Genomic DNA, 19,242 nt, shown 5'->3' with positions numbered 1-19,242 from the left:
TCTAATGAAAAACATATGATATACATCGGAGCATCGAAGTAATATCCCTGAATATTCTTGGATTTTTAATGATTTTAAGAATGTAACATTGTCCTTATTGCTGCTGGATAATGCAGTATTAAGTCAAACTGACCAAAAAAAAAAGAATTGAATCGATATAATTTTTTACAAACAATAATAACTTAGAGTCAAGATTAATAATAATCATATAATGTCTTGATTGGAGATTAAACTGGCATTGCATAATATCTTCTTTGTATTTGAGATATTTTTTTTGTATGATGATTTCATACTATGAGCATAGTCATGTTCAAGCTGATGCTTTTCTTGTAAGAATTGAATTCTTCTCTTTAGATCTTTAATAGTTAAACCATCATCTACAAAAAATCCAGTAAAATCGGCAAATCTGTTATTTTTGGTAATCGATTTATACTTTTCTAAAAGCTTTTCGAGATTGTCTTTCAGATTTGATATGTCTTTCTCATTTCTGATTAATCCGATATCAACTAAGTCTTTTGTAAGGCAACTATTGATCTTTTTGTTGTGTCTGTAATAGCTATTCATTGCTTCGTAGATAGAGTCAAGTGTTTCAATGTCAGGCAGTGTTGAATTCTGAGAAAGTAATTCGTTATAGTTCTCAACGAGCTTGTTTGTTTTCTTATCGAGTATATTGAACGTTAGTTTACCTTTTTCTTTAAGTGTCTTTATCTCTTCTGTTGTTTTTTCTTCTAATGTTTTATAATAACGATAAGCTTGCTGAACAGACTCAAGAGCGGCGTACTTACTGTCTCTTTCTATTAGAGCTTCACTTATCTGAACTCTAAGTGGACTTTCAATAATGTTTTTAGGCAAATCCATGAGATAACGATATTCCTATTGAAAAAATTGCCTATTTCCGTCTCAAATATTTGTCAATTGCTATCTTCTTACAGACATATATCCACTAGTATATGTGGGATTGTGCTAATCTAATTCAAATGGTTTCACAGGATTTCTCTGCCATTTCACCCCTATTGGATTCAAATTTTTCAAGAATTAATCGGGTTGCTAACAAAAGATTAATTACATGGCACAAGATAAATGAAATGATAAAGATTGGGCAAGGTTTGATTCTTTTATTTTAAATATTTTCAATTAATACATGAAATAATTCATTTAGGAAGAAGGTAAAAAGAAATTCTTAAGAAGAGAAATTAAGATGTGACAACAAATAGTATTTATGCCATTTTTGTAAAAAAAAAAATAATTTGATATTTGGCTAAGAAAAAATAATAATTCATCTGAGTAATGTTGATGTTTACTTTGTAAAAATCGAGTTCTGAAACTCAAAAAAAAACATTTATTTAGCTTGGGCTTCGCGGATACGCTTGTAAGCAGCACGAGCTGTGAGAGCAGCTGGTGTTGTTGGTGTGTATGCGCCACCGGCGACAGCCTTGCCGCACTTTGTGCATGTCCAGATGCCGACGGCATTACGCTTGACAGCATCCTTGCCGCAGAAAGCGCATGGATATTTCTTGCGCTGTGAGATTTCAATCTTCTTGATTGTCTTACGGAGGGAAGCACCATAGCGGACGCCATACTTACCACAGATACCTACTTTCTTTGTTCTGCGAGCCATTCAAAAAAAAGGAAAAGTGACTGTTTTCTGTTAAAAACGATTATTTCCCTTGTACCAAAAATAATACTTTCTTTCCTCAGCTAAATTACATTGTAATAGAACATCTACATGATGCTCTCTTCATCCATGTGTAATCATTTTTCATAGAACCCCCATGTTTTAATATGTCCAATATGCAAATTAGTGAAATCGACAAGTTTATAGCTTCCATTTTGATTTTTATTCAATGAAATTCAATAGAAGGAACCTGTTCATGAAAATAGCGTATAATTATTATAAAATTTTGTAAATTTGTTTTTTTAAGATCTATCTTTAGCAAATCGTTAAAACAGCAGCTGTATCATGGAATGCGCATTTAAAATGAATGACATAAGAGTTATTTTGTTGCATAGATCTAATCTGCCCTATTTCTTCTAAAACTCAAGAATTAGTATTTCCCTCTAGTAAAAAATGTAAATAGTTGGATATTTATTACTTCTGATAACAATTAATTCATTGGGAAAAATATCGATGCATATAGCTTTGTCTTTAATAAAATTTATTCTCATTAACTCAGTCATTTCAAAAACACTAGTTTTTTTAAAATTTATTGAATATTTGAAAAATCGCGAAATGCCATTTCAAAAATTTGATCTAATCGCCTCATAATATAGGATAATGTGTCTTCATGATAAATCTAAATGTCAAATCAGAAGGTTCTTGGAATAGCTGGATCCGAATTCTAAAATTTTGAATCTGACCAATGAATAATCGAGATAAGAAGCAAGATTTTTGCTTAAAAATCCAAATCATTAGTAAATACTATTGCTAAAATTTAATATAAACTACAGACAGAAATAAAAAAAATTATAAGAGCTAAAAAAGTATAGCAAAAAGGTTATCTAAGCGAAAATAAATTGCTCAGTAGCCATGTAATCAAAATTATATGACCCAAACATGCAATCGTGAACTATCTCTTGATCTTGAAAAACAAAATCATTATAAGGCTCAAGAGGCTCCATTGGCTTTATAGAATCTGGAGTATTATGAATTTGTGGTAACATTACAGGGGATCTAACATTTCCTTTGATCTTAATAAGGTCTCTAATTGAATCTGGATTGGGTTTATAACTGGAATAGACGTCGTCATCAAGAGAATTCGAAAGCCTTCTAGAAGCTTTATATTTTCCTTTCTTTGTAATTGCCATTGTTCTGTTATTCGAGAGGTAAATATAAAATGGCTTGTTACAAGACTTGCAAGAGAGTTTATAGATATGCTCGCTTGGTTTAGATACTCTGATATTTGATTCGAATAGGGTGGATAAACAACCGTGTTCAAGATTGAAGAATTTAGGCTCTTCAATTCCCAAACTACGAGCGGCATTACGATGGGATTCACTAACATTTTGGATCTGATCGCCCAAAGTCAATTTGCAGGCGCCACATTTACAGCAGATAACATTGACCAAATCCATATTAGGAATGGTATTGCTAACACTATGAAAAATTATTCTCAATTTACCATGACCTTTCAATCAAATAAAGCGGTTGAATTTATCGCTGTATCTGCTCTGAAAATTATTATTCGATAAAATATTATATACTATTTTAAACAGAATCGGGAAAGAACTATGCCTCCGGTTTATCTCAAATGCGATCAGAAATTTTTGAGAACTATAACAAAAGTTTGCCTTTCAATTCTCTCAAATGAAATCTTTCATTTCAAAGAAAAAAATTAAACCTAACCACATGTAATTCTAATTGGAATTCTGGAATCAAATGGGAATATCTATTTATTTTTTGTCTTTCTTTTAGTATGGTTTTTCCTAAATGTGTCTCAAAAATTACACGTTTTTACGTTCTATGGTTTGAGTTCGTGTTGATTATTTTATTAGTATATATGAAATGGAGTATTTTTTGTAATTTTCGCAATTTCGCATCATACCTTACTCACCGTATTCGAAAAGTGGTAGAATACAACGAGCCAAATGTCGATTTCGTTTGTAGATATGGTATGAGATAATGAAGTTATCATGGACAATATGAACAAAACTCAAAAAAATCAAACTTTTGGTCACCGTGAAATTCGCCGAATTATAGCCAGCGGGAAGAAGGAAATATTTACTGACAGCTACAATTTGATTTGTATGAGTTCAAACAAGAATAGAATGGCTTTCAAAAAAAAAATATAAATCAAAGAACCTGTTTTTTGTTTAATATGATTGCATTTTCTTCAAATTTTTATAGTAGAGCCACCCTGTAATTAGAACACCTTTTTCTAATCATTTTAATTCATCTTTATCAATATTCAAGCAATTCAAGCAAAATATTTATTGGTAATGATATGTTTAGAAGGAGTAATTGAGATTTTGATAATTCAAGATAATACTTTTTCACTTATGTAAGGATATGGGAGATTTCAAAAATTTTCTTATAGGTGAATGCTTATTGTTTGACTCATAAAGATTTTATTTCTGAACAGTTTCATATTCTTCATATTGGTAATATGGGTAACTTAGATTATTTCATTGAACATAAACTACTTTTCTTTTGTAAAGTCTCTTATTCAAATTTTTAATAGAGGTTCACTCAATATTGAGGCAGAAAAACGATAGGGAGACTTGAGGTAGGAAAATGGGTTTAAATTAATGGAAATGAAGTTTATTCTTGTAGTCATGGTAACTCTTAGACACAAATGAATTGTGTCTTAAGTTATTGTACATAATCTTTAAGTTTTTTAAAATACATTATTAAATTGTTGTTTGTCGCCTCTGTGGACTCATAGAAGTACAATTTTAGTAAGTTCTTGGTATAGCTAATTGGTGTGAATTAAATGAAAAACAATTTGAGAAAACGAAATTGTTGATTTCTTTAAGTTCAAAATGCTATAAATCTGACAAAAAAAAAGAAAAAAAAAAAAAAAAAAAAAAAAAAAAAAAAAAAAAAAAAAAAGGTAGTGGGGCTTCCAGGGGCTGCGCCCCTTCTAGCCCCGAAGATGTTTAGTATAAAATGAGGTTTTTATTCGGAAAATTGTTAGTCTTCTGGTGTGAATTCGGAGGACTCTTCGTGTTTCTCTTCTTCGTGTTTCTCTTCTTCTTCCTCTTCCATTGCTTCTGGGAAGAAGTCTTCTTCTGGGTCGAAAACATTATATAATGTGTAATTGAATGACACATTATATCTTTGTTTGAGTTCGCTCTTGACAAAGAACTTAGTTCCAGGAATACAGAAGACTTCTGTGCGTTGGAAAAGCTGATGTCCTGGAACAAATTTGGCAATTAGAGACTTCTTTTTTCCGAATTGTTCAGGAGTTTCCATGACGACAGTAACAACATCTCCATCTGCGAGGTCTTGTTGTTGTTCGGAAAGGTAAAGAGCAATGATATAAATGGTTGCTGCGTTGAATTCGAGAAAGTCGAATTCAAATTGTGTTGTCGTATAGCATTCAAACCATTTTGTACAGTTGTCTCCGAACTCGTCAACGTATTCATCTTGGTCATATCCGTAACTAAAGACTTGGAATTCGGCAATTGTCTTGTCGAATGACCGTTGGATGTTACGAGGAAGATTTTGACGAACTTGGTATAAAGTTCTCAACATTATAAGCTTAGTAAATGTTGGAAAATACTGAACTAAGACATCGCTAAGCTCAATTGGACTTGGAATTGTCTTAGTAAGTTCAATTGAACTAGCAATTGCTTTGTTCAGAACTTCACAGAACTGAGTATTGTATATAGCGTCTGGTTGTGTGTTTTCTTCGGCGTCTTTGAGATATTTAGAGCAAATTTGTTGAAGAATTTCTCTTAATTCGCTGTTAGACTTTTTGGCGGTTATTCTAACAGCTGTGCCAGTTCTTGGAGGTTGTGGGCTTTGGCTTTGGTTAGCGGTTGAGAATTGTTAATGTTGGCTTCCATTAGACAAAAATAAACTGTTTTTTCGGACTACTCATAGAAAAGTTTAAAATAAACCGTTTTCGTCAACGGTAACCCCCTCTTTTTTTTTTATTTTATTTAATAGTTACCGTTGGCAAACCGTTCCATCTCAAATATTGAATGAACTATAAACGTTTTTTGTTTTCTATATATACTTTTTTGTCCAACGGTAAAACTTTTTACACAACGGTTTTTGAGAGTCGTCGCTGTTGACTTTTTTGTAGAGCACTCAAAATAGTATAACTTTGTCCGGACAAGTAAGGGTCTATCGTCGCTACAGGAAAAGTTACGGGCGTTCCAAGGAAGTATACTTTTGAGAAGCCTTTCCCCTTATAGAATGAGATAGGACGGTTTTTTACAAAACTGACAACACTTTGACCGAGTAGTTTTTTGTGCTGAACAAAAAGTGTCATACAAACATCTGTCAAAAGCCGCTTTTAACTTCACTTAAAATGCCACGTAAGCTACGTAAGAATATACGTAAGAGGAAGAGAGCATTGAAACATCCAATAGTAAGACTGACACCACAACAACAGTTGCAACACAATGATGAATGACCCACTATGTTGCAACAAATGTCAAGCAACCTATGCTTTTAAACCGAGTTATTGTGCACAGAGTGGAGGTTTAAGAGCGGCACTTTTAGCGAAAATGGCAGTATGGTGGAGCTGCAGACGGAACAGCTATAACCCTCAAAGTCAAATGAATTTGAGTTCACTCAAAAATCAAATAGCAGATGTCAAAAAGTCAAACATAGACATACAGAAGCAAATAGGTGAAAACGAAAAGAAACTAGAATATGACAGACACACAAAGAAACTCAATGAGTTAAACGTAGAGAAAAAGAAAAAGAAGAACAACTGAAAGAACTAAGTACAGAGAATATGCGAAAAAGTGTCAGAAAAAGCAGCAGAAGTAGCAAAAATGGAACAAGATGTCATAAATTTGAAAACCATACTACTCAATATAAAACTGAAAGATGAAGAGATAAAACAAAAAGCCCTGAAACATATATGGATAGCGATGAGTTATAAAAGGAAGTTGAAGCAAATGTAAAGCAGAAAAACTTTTACAGTTGCAAAACCAAACCGTACAGTATGAAAACTTAGCACAAGAAAGTAAAAATAACGACGCAGCCATGCAAAAGGCAATGAAAAGCGCAGAATATATAAAAGCTAACAATGACTGGTTAGATGCCCAAGCCAACGCTAAAGCAGCCAACTCATAGGGTCAATAAGGACAAAAACAAGCGGATGAAGATAGTTCAAATGAAGCTTTAACGAATGCTGACTTAAGAACGCCTTCGAAGCTCTTCATAGTAAGGTGAAAAAGTGAACGATTCTCATCTGGAAAGAAACTGAAGTCTGAAGGTTTCGACAACGAGTTAAGAGAAGTAGCACAAAATATGACGAAAATACAGATGCAGCAAACGAGACAGGCAGTTCAAAGTGCCTATGACGCCGTTAGAGCAACTGTTTGTTGAAAGTCAAGAAAAGAGTTACAACAGACCAAAAACAGACCTAGTAATGCTTTCTTAAAAACGAAAAGTCAGGTAGGACATTACGCTGCAGATGGAACATATGTGCCAGCTGGTGGAACTTATATACCACCAAACCCTCCAAGAGAAGCACCTGCACCAGGACTACCTAGAACATTTACATCGTCACATGGACACAGACACAGGCATGCACAACAACCAGCACAACAACCACCTCCACAACCAGCACAACAACCAACAGTTCAAAACCCTGCACAACAACCACCTCCACAACCAGCACAGCAACCACAAACAGAGCAAGGACATAAAAGAAGTAGAGAACAAGGAAACCAAGAATTCTTAAAAATGCTTAAAGAAGAGTGTGGTTTCCCAGATACTGTTGACTTTAGTGACAGATATAAAGAAGCTATTGGAAAGTTCAAGGATGGAAATACTGACCCGAACCTATTTAGCTTTATGGCTCAGCACCAAAACGGATATAATCTCAAACCTGGAAAATACAAGCTCGCTAAGGGATATGATTTAATAGCATATCATCCAAATGACATGGATGAATTTACTCCGAGATATTTGATGTCAGAGCTAAATGACAATTCAACTTTCGTCATGAAACGCGTAAAAAATAGAGACGGAACGAAAGAACAAAAGCTTATGAATGCGGATGACGTAGATAGGGAAATTGTTAAAAACGGTCTCGGAATATATGAAATGCCAGCAGATGAGGTACAAGAAACTCCACAGGAAGAAAAGTTCAGATACAACCAGACATGGAAGAAATAGTTCAGCAACAACAGCTAGAAGAGCCTGAAGGAAACGAACAAGTCACTCCTTTGGAAACTAACTTCACAGAACTAGATGAAGATTTGGAACAGCCGAAAAATCTTGACCCTCAACAAGAGTATGCGGAGAATATGGAATATTTCCAAGAGTCTAAAAAAAATTCGGCTGACATAGTAGAAGAATATCGAAAAATGTTTGCCGACATACAAAAGACTCCAACACCAGATGAAAATATTCAGCATAGAATGGAAGAACTGAAAAAAATGTACACAAATACAACAACCCTTTTTACTTACGAGCATTTAACGTTCAATCTTCGGATGAACTCGGTGAAGATAAAAGGTTAAATTTCAAGAAAACATATAGAAATGAAACATTGTTTAAAGTTCATTCAGAACCTAACCAAGATGGAAACAAACCTACTTTTGTTTCTGCAGACGATGGAACTACAATGAGATGGGGTCATAAAGCTAACCCGGATAGGTGGTTCATAAACTTACAACCTCAATTCCAAGAAGTTGTAGACGCAATGGAAGTCAATGGTGAACCAGATATAGCTGGTATTTTAAGCGCGGCTTTAATGCCATTGAAAGATATGAAACATGCAGATTTTTGACCAGTATGAAATGAACATGGCTGATGGAAATATAACACCTGACGTTCTAACATTTATCTCAAAGAACTACACAGAACCATAGAGATGGTATATTTGGTGAAGAGTTTAGAAAGAAAGTTAGAGGGAGAGCGAAGGAAGAGAACCTATTGTACATGACCTTGCAAACGAAAGTTTACAAAATGTCATAAAAACTTACTTTGCAGACAATGAAATGAGAAGGGATGAATATTTAAGAAAACTCAAATGGACAGTACCAAATGAAATGTTAGTATTGAAAAACATGTTCCTTGACAAAATAAAACCAACTACAGAAATAAACGACGCAAGACTGAAAGATTGGGTAAAAGCTTTCCCATTCACAAAAGATATTTGGTAACATGGAAAGAAAACCAGAATGGCTACAAAAACATATATTTGGAAACGAGCTTATTCCATATGGACAAGCTCTGTTTGAAGAGCTTGAACCAGAAACTCAGGAAAGAGTCATGCAAACAATACGCGAAGACTCAAATACAGACTATGACAAACTCTTTCTAGGATATAGGTTACCTGAGATGGGCGACCAGAGCCAAAAGGCAAAAAGGACATGGGAAATTTGCAACATACTAGATGAACATAATGCAAAGATGCAACAACTTCAAGCAGAGGGCAATGAAGGAAAAAGAAGAGTTAAAAACTCAGTCAGGAAGAAAGTAAAGCTTGGTCGGAGTGGGTTCTATTATGACATATAAATCCAACTATTCTATATTTTTACTCATATGAAATGTACGCCGCTCAGAATATAACGCCAACAGTTTTGGATGCCATGAATGGAAATGTTTCCGAATGGTATAACGAATGCGACAATGCCATTAGAAGGTCAGAAATAGTTCCTGGAACTTACGAATATACAACTGCTGTTTCTTATGGAAACGTAGGTGAGTTTGGAGAAGGTTCTTCAACAACAGTAGATATTGCTTGCGACAGGTTTCATATAATTTCTATTGACAACTCTTTCTTATACGTGGAACAAGACATTGAAATAAAACCTTCTGCCAAGTTGTCTGACAAGAAAGGTTGCAATGGAATTTTCTATGTCGGATACCAATATGCTCCAGAAGTTTTCATGGGATATAAGATATATTCTAACTCTGACTTAGTTCAAACAGTAACATGGGCAAACTATGAATGGTTCGCTTTGAGAAACTCAGTACAACCACAAGCTAGAGAACAAACAGACCAGTATGCAACTATTGAGAAAATAAGAAGACTTGACCCTAACGTTCCAGGAGTTTATGTTGACCTTTCTGGACAAACTGCAGCAGCAGTAACCAAAGTAAAACTGAAACTTAGAGTTCCTTTGTCATCTTTCCTCATCTTCAGGTTTTTAAGATACTTGCCAAACTGGGCAGGAAAAATTTCTATCGAACTTACTCCAAGCAAAAATAACTTAGTCATTGCACCAACACAAGACCCATTCACTCTTACAGACGTAAAGGGAGCAAATCAAACGTCATTCGCCGAATTTTGCAAAGACAAAGTTGACTTAGACTTTGGTTTCTCAAACCTCAACACTGAAGTAAACTACTACTTCAATGCTGCTGGAACTGCTTGGGACCCAGTTAAGTTCACATGCGAAAAGTTTGAATGCAAGAGAATAGAAAGCAGACTTGCAGTCTATATGTTGGACCCAGATATTTCAAATGCTTTAGCTGCCAAATATATTGCAGTTCCACTTATGTTCCCTATACACCAAATATCTGTCAAAGACTTTGCAGGTGAAGTTGGAAACCAAAGTGCTGACCCAGGTGCAAGAACAGATATTGCTTTAACAACTGCAATGAAACATGCAGATACTATGTTTGTACTGTTCAGACGAACTATAAATGACTATTCTTGCTTCTACAACCCTGGTATTAAATACCATATAAACATAGATGGCAAATATTATCCAAGAGAAGAATATTCTACAGTTGAAGATATGAGGTCATACAACTTGACATTAGATGCTATGAACTTTAACAACAACTTCACAACAACCATTAACCCTGAAATGCAAAGTTCTATTATGCCATATGTGAAAGTATGGACTCATACAGGAGGTCAAAAAACTCAATATACAAATGGAGACCGTTCAAACTTTTGGCTTGGCATTCCATTTGCTGACTCAGAAGACTTTATGGGTGGTATTTCAACTGTTGGTACAGTTCAAATACAATATACTGGTGACAGAGACGGTCCAAATGAATTGAAAGCAAAGAAGTTTACAAAACCAATAGCACTTTTCACGGAAGATGCTCTTTTGAAGATTCGTTCGATGAAACCTGCTGGGGCTCCTCAGATTGGCATAACGACAGCTTCCATCGAGCAGATTTTGGCAGCAGGTCAGTAAGTTGTTCTTGAACTGACTTCTCTCCGTCAAATATTGACAGTACGCCAGTTTTGACATAAAATTGTATTATAAACTTTCCTTTAGAAATATCTGTAAGTTTTGTTGTTATATTTTTGTCAACGTCAAGAACTTTCACCATTTCAGTTATACCAACTTTCTTTGCTTTATGAAATATTTTGGTTCAGCAAATACTGCTATTCTATAACATTTACCATTGTTTGTATAAAGAACTATTCTGTCAATGTATTTGTATTGTTTGTGTGTGTAAACTTTGTTCTGCTTCAATTCGAAGAGATACTCGAATACGTCCATCTTTTTATTCTAAGTAAAATGTCATTTCCGAAAAATAGAAGCGTGAGTGTTTCAAAAGGTTTAATGGCGATGGCAGATGTGAAGTTAAATTCACCAACTCAAACAAACAGTCAAAGTGTTGTTGTCAATGTCAAAGAAAGAGATGTTGAAGTGGGGAAACCATACGAAGACCAAGATGGTATAACAATTGTTCCTGTAAAAGAACCAACATATCCTGAAGTTAGCAGAGACTTAAGTTCTGTTGCAGATATTCGAAACGACTACCAACAACTTAAAGACAAACTTCAAACTCAGGAGAAGATTTGTCAAGCTTTAAGTATAATGTTAAACTTGGTCGAACACAACCCTGTAAAAGTGAACTCATATGTCATTGCACCTCATGAAGTTTTGAAAGAACTATTGAAACTTTTGACAGAGGCAGACGATATAAACATCAAAGAAATAGAACCCGACATTAGTTGCTGTGGTGTTTCATATAATGTCATTGACAAGATATACGTTATGAAAGGAGGTGAAACGTTGAACTTAAAGTATAGTTTCCCAGACGTCATAAAAATATTTGACGACCACAACATTTCATTAAAGTTTATTTGCTAAGTAAAATGTCAAAAACTTCTTGAAAGATGTTTGAAGAAAAATAATATAGACTTTATTTCATGTAAAGGACTTTACACACTTTTGAACGATATGAAAGACCCTGTTTTGTTTGTTCGTGTAGACAAAGGAAAGTTCTATGTCTTTACAAAATATTTGAACTTCTTAGACAGAGAACTTCAAGAAACGCCATGTGAAAGTTTAGACGAAGTTCTTCTCCACTTTCAGAAAAACTTTTAAATATATATAAATGGCAGAAGACATAGTGGTTTATACTATTACGACTAAAAACCCTGAGTCATATAATTCTATAACAACAAACTTACAAAGTCCTCAAGGACGATATTGTAAACTAACCTTAAACACAATGACGACTAAAGCCTGTTTTGCTCTTTTGACACCAGAAGACTTTGTTGTTGTGAATGGTAAAAAATACTCCTTTGAAGATACTTACTCAGATATACCACCAACAGGTTTTGTTGACTTATTTAATACTTTAAGGACGGATGTAACATGTGCTGCAACTAGAGCAGGTTTCATTATGTTTGGATGTCCGACTGAGTTTACTATAAACGATATGAGCTATAATACAAAACTTATTTCTGGTTTTTACTACCAACAGTTTCCTATAACAGGAAAAGGTGTCATACAAGGAATGTCTATTCCATTGACATTAAGCACACCAATCTTATATATTGTTTCAAACTTAGGTTCAAAGTGCTATTCGAATGTCGACAGAAACTACTATGACCAAAAGATACTCATGCGTATAAAACAACACTTTCTCTGCTGGTTTGCCTATTGTTCATTCGAATGCAGAGTTTTCAGCTTTAGTAAACTCAAACACTTTAGCAAACATAAACTTAACCTTAGTTGACGCAAACTTTGTTCCTGTAAAACTTTTATGTCCTATGTATTTGTCAATGACGGCAGAAAGTTTCGAATTGGAAGATGCAACTGGTGAAAGTATTGTACTACAAGAACAACTTCAACAACAAATAGCTCAAGAACAACAAATGCAACAAATGGAACAAATGCAACAACAAAGTCAAGAATAAAAAAAATATTTTTTTTTATTTTATAAAAATGTACAGAATAGACGTTTCAGATTTTTATGACTTCCAAGCGTTCAGAAATATGTGTCCATTTAGAGACTATAACAAAGCAGTCGAGAATTTGAAACGTTTAGTCATTTATGTTGACTCTGCCCCAGAATGTTATGTCATGAAAGAATGGGATGTTGTCTTTAACAAACCAAGAGCAACAATAGTTTCAGAACAAGAATGTAGACAGAAACTTAAGAAAATAAAAGTCGTACAGGTTGGCATGAAGATGTTAGATGCTTGGGATATCTTATTGTCAAAGTTAGAAGATTTTTCAGTTCGTGGTATAAAGTTCTATACACCATCTCCAAACTTCTATTCTATCTTCACTGGATATAAATACGAACAAGTAGAATGGAAAGAAAATATTATAGAAGCTTGGTTAGACCATGTCAAAGAAATTATATGCAATGGAAACGAAAGAGTCTATGAGTATATCTTATGTTGGTTTGCAAACATCTTACAATATCCAAGTGCTAAAAATGAAACTGCTCTCATTATAATTGGAAAACAAGGAACTGGTAAGAACACTTTCTTTACAGATATCTTATGCAAACTGTTAGAGGGCTATTCGAACCCTAATATGACAAACTTAGAAAACATCTGCGGTAAATTTAACTCTTCAATAGAGAATATGAAACTTATAGTATGTAACGAACTTCAAAGTATAGATACAACAAAGGTTTTAAACTCGGATGCTTTGAAGAGTCTTATAACAGATAAAGTTGGAGTTGTTGAAAGAAAATATAAAGACCAAAGAGTTTGTGAAAATGTTGCAAAACTTCGTCATGGTTTCAAACAATGTTGTTCCGATGAAGTTAGAAAGTTCTGACAGAAGATATGTAGTTGTCAGAACGTCAGATTCTCATATGCAAGATACAGAATATTTTGACGCTGTCAGAAACTTTGACATCTGACTTTTACAACCACTTGTTCTCATATTTCATGACATTAGATATTTCAAAGTTCAATCCAAGACAAATTCCACATACCGAAGAGAGACAAACATTGTTAGAAGCAAACAAGAGTGTTTATGAACTGTTTATAGATGAGACTAACTTTGAGTGTTTAGATGAAAGGTCATTGTACGATTCATATAAACAATATTGTCAAGAGTATGGTTATATGGCAGCTTCTAAACGTACATTCTTGGCAAATGTCAAAAATCTTTTAGACATACAGAACGGCGTATATACAAAGAAAAATTTTTCTGAGTAAATTTAAAAAAAAATATTTTTTTATCCGATAGAAAAGATGACGAAATATATTTCAGTCAACAAGTACATGACAGAAGTCAAAGAAGAACTAGACCCATTCATATATTTGAATGTTTACTTCTACCATTTTGAAAAGTCTACATTTGACAAAGTTTGGAACATCGAACCAGTTAAGTTTGCTATTGTGACTAAAAATGGTGCGAAATTTGAAGACTTAGACATAGAAGGTTTGTTAGCAGTCAAAGAAAATTTTGACAGAAAGTTCTCAAACCTTAAAGAAGGCAAAGCATACAAACTTGTTATACCTTATGAACCAAAGAAAGCAGACGACTATGAATATTATGAGTCTAAGATAGTTGAAGTTCAAGGTAAATTGGGTAAAAAGATTTTAGAGTCTAAGCCAGTGTTTGCTCCTAAAGAGGAAGAGAACATTGACATTGACCCAGAAATGTTCTAAAAATAAAATTTTATTTTTACATGTCAAATTTCTTTTTCTCTGGAACTGGCTCTGGTTCTTTCTTCTCTTCTTCTACTTTCTTTTCTTCTACTTTCTTTTCTTTCTTTTCTCTCTTCTTCTTCTTTTCTGGTGGAGTTATGTCAAATTTGGCGCAACCATATTTATGTAAAAGTTCTTTGTCCTTTAATAGCTCTTCTATTCTGTTTTCTATTTCATCTTCAAGAACAGCGCATGTGTCTTCTTTGCATTCTAAGAACTTTTGTTGGACTTCATCTTTCCAATCGGCGTCATCTCTGTCAACAAGTCTGTCATTGACAAATTTTAAGACTGCTCTTTGTAATGTTTTATGGTTCTTGTCATATTCCCAGAAACAGAACTTTAGAACAAATTCACCTTTCTTGTTTACACTATGTAAGATTTTATGGTCGACAGAAGTTTTAGAGTCAAAAAGTTTGTCTCGAATATAGATAGCGAAATCGCTAGACATTTTCTAAAAGATAAAAATTTTAATTTTTCTAAAAATATGTTAGAAAAAAAGTTTGCTGACATTGACAAGAAATTTGAGAATGTTTTAAACAAGAACAAGAGGAAGTTAGAAAATGCTCAGATAAAACCTATACATGACAAGTTCTTATTTGCTCAGAATGGTATAACAGGTCTAATTGCACCACCTGGGTCGGGTAAGACTTTCACTTATCTTAAAATGGCTGCACAACAACAAGAACTAGATGAGAAGAACCCATTCTATGAGTTAGTAGTCATTTGTAGTACTTCTGGTCAATTTGACCAAACCGTCAATTCGTTCAAAGATATTATAAAGAAGTCTAAGTTAGTATGTATAAAGGATACTGAGTTGTTAGATTGGATAAAGAAGTACCAAAGAAGAGTTTTGAAGTATAATGCTATAAATGAGTATATAAATTCTAAGTTTAAAGACCCAAATGAGGAAATGCAGAGAATATTAGAGAAGAAACACTTCAGAAACAAACAGAAAGAGATAGAATACATTTCGAAGAAATTGCAATCTTACGATTGGAAGACTTACCCTCATAGATGTCTTCTTATTTTAGATGACTTTGCTTCTCATCCTTTGTTAAAGAACAGAGAACAAGATATGTGTCGAATTCTTAAGAAGCTCAGACACTTTAACATCTCAGTTGTCATTTGTGTACAGACAGCAAAGAGTTTAAGTAAGGATGTTAAAAGAATACTTACTGACATCATACTTTTCCCTGGATTGTCCGAAGACGATTTCATGGAACTTATGAAAGAGTCCATGGCAGGTAAGTTTGACAGACATGAACTATGGGAGAAGTACAAAGTCATACAAGACCCTCATACTTCTTTCAGAATTCATATCTACGCAAACAAAGTTCAAATTGTAAAAAGTCAATAAAAATAAATGGTTCATTTACTCTGCTTGTTTGAAGTTGTCAAAATACTCTGTTATTTTTCACGATTTTCATACGGAATTCAATAAAAATATATTTTAGGGTAGATGGGTATATCTACCCCGTTTTCTACCCTCATTTCTACCCCATATGTCCTTACTGAAAAAGTACGTGTTCCATATGTCATTTTACTCAGAATTTTACTCAGAATTCAGCAAAAATATATTTTAGGGTAGATGGGTATATCTAACCCGATATCTAACCTCATTTCTACCCCAGTTATTTTATAAGCGTTTTACATGGTAAACATTGTGAATTCGTGAAATTCTAAACAATTTCGTAGCTTCTATTTCTTCTGTCAGTACATCGAATGTTTTAACAATGCCGAAGGTTTCTTTATACTTCTTCTTGACATCTGAAAGAAGGAAATCGTCAGCTGTTGGATAGTTTTTGTTTAGAAATGTCAACATGTCCATTTTATCTTCTGCTGGTTTCTCTGCCTCCCTCTTTAAGTCAGCATAGTCGTTTCTCATACGTTCTATCTCTTTGACGGAGTAGTTATATTTCCTCATTGCTGCTTTACATTTTGAACATTGTGGGTTCATTTTAGCATTGTACATTGAAATCTTACCTGCTAGTATGACTAAGGCGTCAATTGCTCTCTTTAACTCAAAAGTTGCGGGTTTTATCTGTTCATTCCATATCTTACCTCTTCTATCTTTATCTCTTATCTGCCATACACATTTTGCAACTAACGAAACAAAGTTGTCGTAGGTCTTAAACTCCCCAGATTTGTATATGTCAGAGATGTTCTTATATACCATATCGCAATCTTTGTCCATGACTTTGTGGTTGCAATGAAATCCAAGAAACTCATAGTTAACCTTTCGTATGAACTTCTTTATTTCTACTGAGTCAGTTGCTTTGACTTCTATTTCATCGAATTCTGGAATAGTAAGCTTTTGTTGCTGGATTTCAGGCAATTTGGGTAAATGGTCGATGAGGTCCTGCATGTCATAAAGATACTGTTCATTTGTTTCATCTTTCGCACAACAGTCCAAAGTACTTGTTAAAAGTTCTTGCTTTATCTTCTGGATTTTTGTTTCGAAAGTATATGAAGAAGGAATGAAGCTTTTCATCTCTACTAACATTGAAGTTGGGTTCATGACTAACGAGTTTGGTGCTGTTGTTGCTAACATGTTCTTACAATAAAAATAAAAAAATATTTTTTTAAAAAAACCAACTTTATTTTTTATTTCGGGAAAACTCATGACAAATTCAAGAGGGTAGAAAAGAGGTTAGAAAAGAGGTTATATCTAACCTTCTACCCTAAATTATATTTTTGCTGAATTCATGAGTTTTGGTTGAAAGAATACGGTGGAGCCAAAAGTGGCTCGACCTCAAAACAAGCATTTTCTGTATAAAATTCATGAAAATTCAAGAGGGTAGAAAAGAGGTTAGAAAAGAGGTTAGATATACCCATCTACCCTAAAATATATTTTTGCTGAATTCAGCAACAAAATTCAAATTGTAAACGGTTTAATAGAAAAAGTGTTATTTTTTCATGTCCGAAGACTCGAAGGTGCAACACTTCCAAAATACCGACGAACTCAGAAGAGCAGCATGGCAGTATGTTCTTGACAACTTCTTTGAGTTCTCCAGGTACACCTTGGAAAATGCTGAAGAACTCCGACACAGAGAATTTGGAGAAATTGCACTCCAATACTACCTTGACAAACAAAGGGTAAACAAAGGGTAAAATAAGACTAAAAACTTAACGTTTAAAAAGTGACATTTTTATGAGCTCCGAGTCACCGAGAAAACTTGGTCAGATGTTAGCAGCTTACTTCCCTGAGGAGGATGGAAGCGTTACATACGTAAGGTTCAAAAACAACGAACCTGGAATTGCGTACCAAATTCGCAATTACATGACCATGGAAGAGTACGAAAGGTTCCTACAAGAGAAACCAGCTCTAAACAACTCAGAAAAGAAAGAGTAAAAAGTTTAATTCGTAATTGTTTATTTTTTTACTTGTATGGGCAAGCTGCAAGAATGAAGTCGACTATCTCAGTCTTTGTCTTGACCAGTTGGACTGCTCTTGCGAGTACGTCTGTTTTGCGGTCTCCAGCTGGTGTTTGACCTTCGTAATTGCGCATGTTCTTGAGAGCTCCAACTGTAAATGGCTGTAAGATGAAGAGTCTCTCAGACTGCTTGAGGTAGTCTTCACGGTCACGAACCGAATCTGTGGTACGAGTCGAATTGGTCGACCTTAGGGAAGAGACTGAAAGCCTGTCATCTTCCATAGGGGCTGTGGCATACTCTTTGCGTAAACGGTTCAGACCTTCTTCGAACTCTTGGTCTCTCTTCGATTGGGATTGAGATTGGAATTGGGGTGGAGGGTTTGACATGAACATCCAAGGGTTAGGGAAGTAAGGCATGGGTTGAGGAGGGTAGTTTGGAAAGCCTTGTGGTGGGTAGTTTGGAAAGCCTTGTGGTGGGTAGTAACCTTGAGGTGGAAATTGGTAGTAATTCGGAGGGACTTGCTGGAACTGAGGTTGCTGAGGAGACTGTTGTGGTGCTGGAGCATGCTGTTCTTCTGGCTGTGGAACGGGTTCAGTAGGTGGGACGTCGGACATTCGTTTGTGGCTTAACCGTCTTTGTTCTGAAACAATATAATATTGTCTTGAAAAAGTACAACATTGTCTTGAAAAAGTACAACATTGTCTTGAAAAAGTACAACATTGTTCTGAAAAAGTACAACATTGTCTTGAAAAAGTACAACATTGTTCTGAAAAAGTACAACATTGTTCTGAAAAAGTACAGCTGTACTCAAATTTGAGAGACATTGTTCTGAAAAAGTACAACATTGTCTTGAAAAAGTACAACATTGTCTTGAAAAAGTACAACATTGTCTTGAAAAAGTACAACATTGTCTTGAAAAAGTACAACATTGTCTTGAAAAAGTACAACATTGTACTGACTCAGTATGGAGCTTGACCCCTTAGACGAAGCAATTTATCTAATTGAGGTAAATGAAACCGTGAAGGAATATCTCAGCAAGTGCAAACCAAGCAAGTCCATTGGCTTCTGGTTGTCCAAGAATAGTGTCTTAAAGTTGGAAATTGAAACAGGTGTTGCAATTCAAGTTCCAGAAGGCACTGCATTCGATGATATTAAGGATGTGAAGAAAGAAGCCCTCTTGAAGTTCTTCATGAAACGTCCTTGGATACTACTTCCATATCGTGAGAGCCCAATTCCACGAATTACACAAATTCTCAGAGCACTACTTCACTACTCTGGACAGCCGTTCTTCATAACCTCAGAAGGCGACATCCAACCAATTCTTCAGCCAGTTCAGTAAACATCTCATTTTAAC

General features: G+C 34.6%; 14 protein-coding genes and 1 pseudogene across 15 annotated transcripts, besides 1 other annotated feature; 8 read left to right on the top strand and 7 right to left on the bottom strand.

Annotated features, from left to right (window-relative positions):
• Positions 1 to 204: 204 nt before the first annotated feature.
• Positions 205 to 858, bottom strand: TVAGG3_0617710 (uncharacterized protein; the record flags this gene model as incomplete). The annotated part of the gene is made up of 1 exon (XM_001319347.1): positions 205 to 858. One exon carries the CDS (start codon positions 856 to 858, stop codon positions 205 to 207), a length of 654 nt encoding a protein of 217 aa, XP_001319382.1.
• A 396-nt stretch (positions 859 to 1,254) lies between these two features.
• TVAGG3_0617700 (structural constituent of ribosome) lies at positions 1,255 to 1,618 on the bottom strand (the record flags this gene model as incomplete). The annotated part of the gene is made up of 1 exon (XM_001319348.2): positions 1,340 to 1,618. The coding sequence occupies one exon, from the start codon at positions 1,616 to 1,618 to the stop codon at positions 1,340 to 1,342; it is 279 nt and encodes a 92-aa protein (XP_001319383.1).
• A 516-nt stretch (positions 1,619 to 2,134) lies between these two features.
• Positions 2,135 to 3,131, bottom strand: TVAGG3_0617690 (uncharacterized protein; the record flags this gene model as incomplete). The annotated part of the gene is made up of 1 exon (XM_001319349.1): positions 2,500 to 3,072. The coding sequence occupies one exon, from the start codon at positions 3,070 to 3,072 to the stop codon at positions 2,500 to 2,502; it is 573 nt and encodes a 190-aa protein (XP_001319384.1).
• A 1,499-nt stretch (positions 3,132 to 4,630) lies between these two features.
• On the bottom strand, positions 4,631 to 5,186 carry TVAGG3_0617680 (uncharacterized protein; the record flags this gene model as incomplete). The annotated part of the gene is made up of 1 exon (XM_001319350.2): positions 4,631 to 5,185. A coding segment is annotated over one exon (555 nt), but the record flags the coding sequence as incomplete, so codon positions are not given.
• Positions 5,187 to 7,369: 2,183 nt separating this feature from the next.
• On the top strand, positions 7,370 to 8,684 carry TVAGG3_0617670 (annotated as a pseudogene). The gene has a single exon. A coding segment is annotated over exon 1 (1,315 nt).
• A 553-nt stretch (positions 8,685 to 9,237) lies between these two features.
• Positions 9,238 to 19,242: part of a mobile genetic element that runs on past the window's edge.
• TVAGG3_0617660 (protein of unknown function, DUF4106 family) lies at positions 11,425 to 11,700 on the top strand (the record flags this gene model as incomplete). The annotated part of the gene is made up of 1 exon (XM_051240238.1): positions 11,425 to 11,700. One exon carries the CDS (start codon positions 11,425 to 11,427, stop codon positions 11,698 to 11,700), a length of 276 nt encoding a protein of 91 aa, XP_051086825.1.
• Positions 12,784 to 13,273, top strand: TVAGG3_0617650 (uncharacterized protein; the record flags this gene model as incomplete). Its single annotated transcript, XM_051240237.1, has 1 exon — positions 12,784 to 13,273. A coding segment is annotated over one exon (490 nt), but the record flags the coding sequence as incomplete, so codon positions are not given.
• TVAGG3_0617640 (protein of unknown function, DUF4108 family) lies at positions 14,199 to 14,474 on the top strand (the record flags this gene model as incomplete). Its single annotated transcript, XM_051240236.1, has 1 exon — positions 14,199 to 14,474. A coding segment is annotated over one exon (276 nt), but the record flags the coding sequence as incomplete, so codon positions are not given.
• On the bottom strand, positions 14,491 to 14,961 carry TVAGG3_0617630 (uncharacterized protein; the record flags this gene model as incomplete). Its single annotated transcript, XM_051240235.1, has 1 exon — positions 14,491 to 14,961. The coding sequence occupies one exon, from the start codon at positions 14,959 to 14,961 to the stop codon at positions 14,491 to 14,493; it is 471 nt and encodes a 156-aa protein (XP_051086822.1).
• Positions 14,998 to 15,551, top strand: TVAGG3_0617620 (protein of unknown function, DUF4106 family; the record flags this gene model as incomplete). Its single annotated transcript, XM_051240234.1, has 1 exon — positions 14,998 to 15,551. A coding segment is annotated over one exon (554 nt), but the record flags the coding sequence as incomplete, so codon positions are not given.
• TVAGG3_0617610 (protein of unknown function, DUF4106 family) lies at positions 15,589 to 15,870 on the top strand (the record flags this gene model as incomplete). Its single annotated transcript, XM_051240233.1, has 1 exon — positions 15,589 to 15,870. One exon carries the CDS (start codon positions 15,589 to 15,591, stop codon positions 15,868 to 15,870), a length of 282 nt encoding a protein of 93 aa, XP_051086820.1.
• TVAGG3_0617600 (organellar and viral DNA polymerase type B) lies at positions 16,458 to 17,064 on the bottom strand (the record flags this gene model as incomplete). Its single annotated transcript, XM_051240232.1, has 1 exon — positions 16,458 to 17,064. A coding segment is annotated over one exon (607 nt), but the record flags the coding sequence as incomplete, so codon positions are not given.
• Positions 17,665 to 17,865, top strand: TVAGG3_0617590 (uncharacterized protein; the record flags this gene model as incomplete). The annotated part of the gene is made up of 1 exon (XM_051240231.1): positions 17,665 to 17,865. The coding sequence occupies one exon, from the start codon at positions 17,665 to 17,667 to the stop codon at positions 17,863 to 17,865; it is 201 nt and encodes a 66-aa protein (XP_051086818.1).
• Positions 17,894 to 18,502, bottom strand: TVAGG3_0617580 (uncharacterized protein; the record flags this gene model as incomplete). The annotated part of the gene is made up of 1 exon (XM_051240230.1): positions 17,894 to 18,502. One exon carries the CDS (start codon positions 18,500 to 18,502, stop codon positions 17,894 to 17,896), a length of 609 nt encoding a protein of 202 aa, XP_051086817.1.
• Positions 18,853 to 19,227, top strand: TVAGG3_0617570 (uncharacterized protein; the record flags this gene model as incomplete). Its single annotated transcript, XM_051240229.1, has 1 exon — positions 18,853 to 19,227. One exon carries the CDS (start codon positions 18,853 to 18,855, stop codon positions 19,225 to 19,227), a length of 375 nt encoding a protein of 124 aa, XP_051086816.1.

The sequence above is a fragment of the Trichomonas vaginalis genome, chromosome III, assembly GCF_026262505.1.
Source record: "Trichomonas vaginalis G3 chromosome III, whole genome shotgun sequence".
NCBI classification, from domain to species: Eukaryota; Parabasalia; order Trichomonadida; family Trichomonadidae; genus Trichomonas; species Trichomonas vaginalis.
The sequence above is the reverse complement of the archived record's forward strand: the minus strand, read 5'-3'. Positions and strand labels throughout refer to the sequence as shown.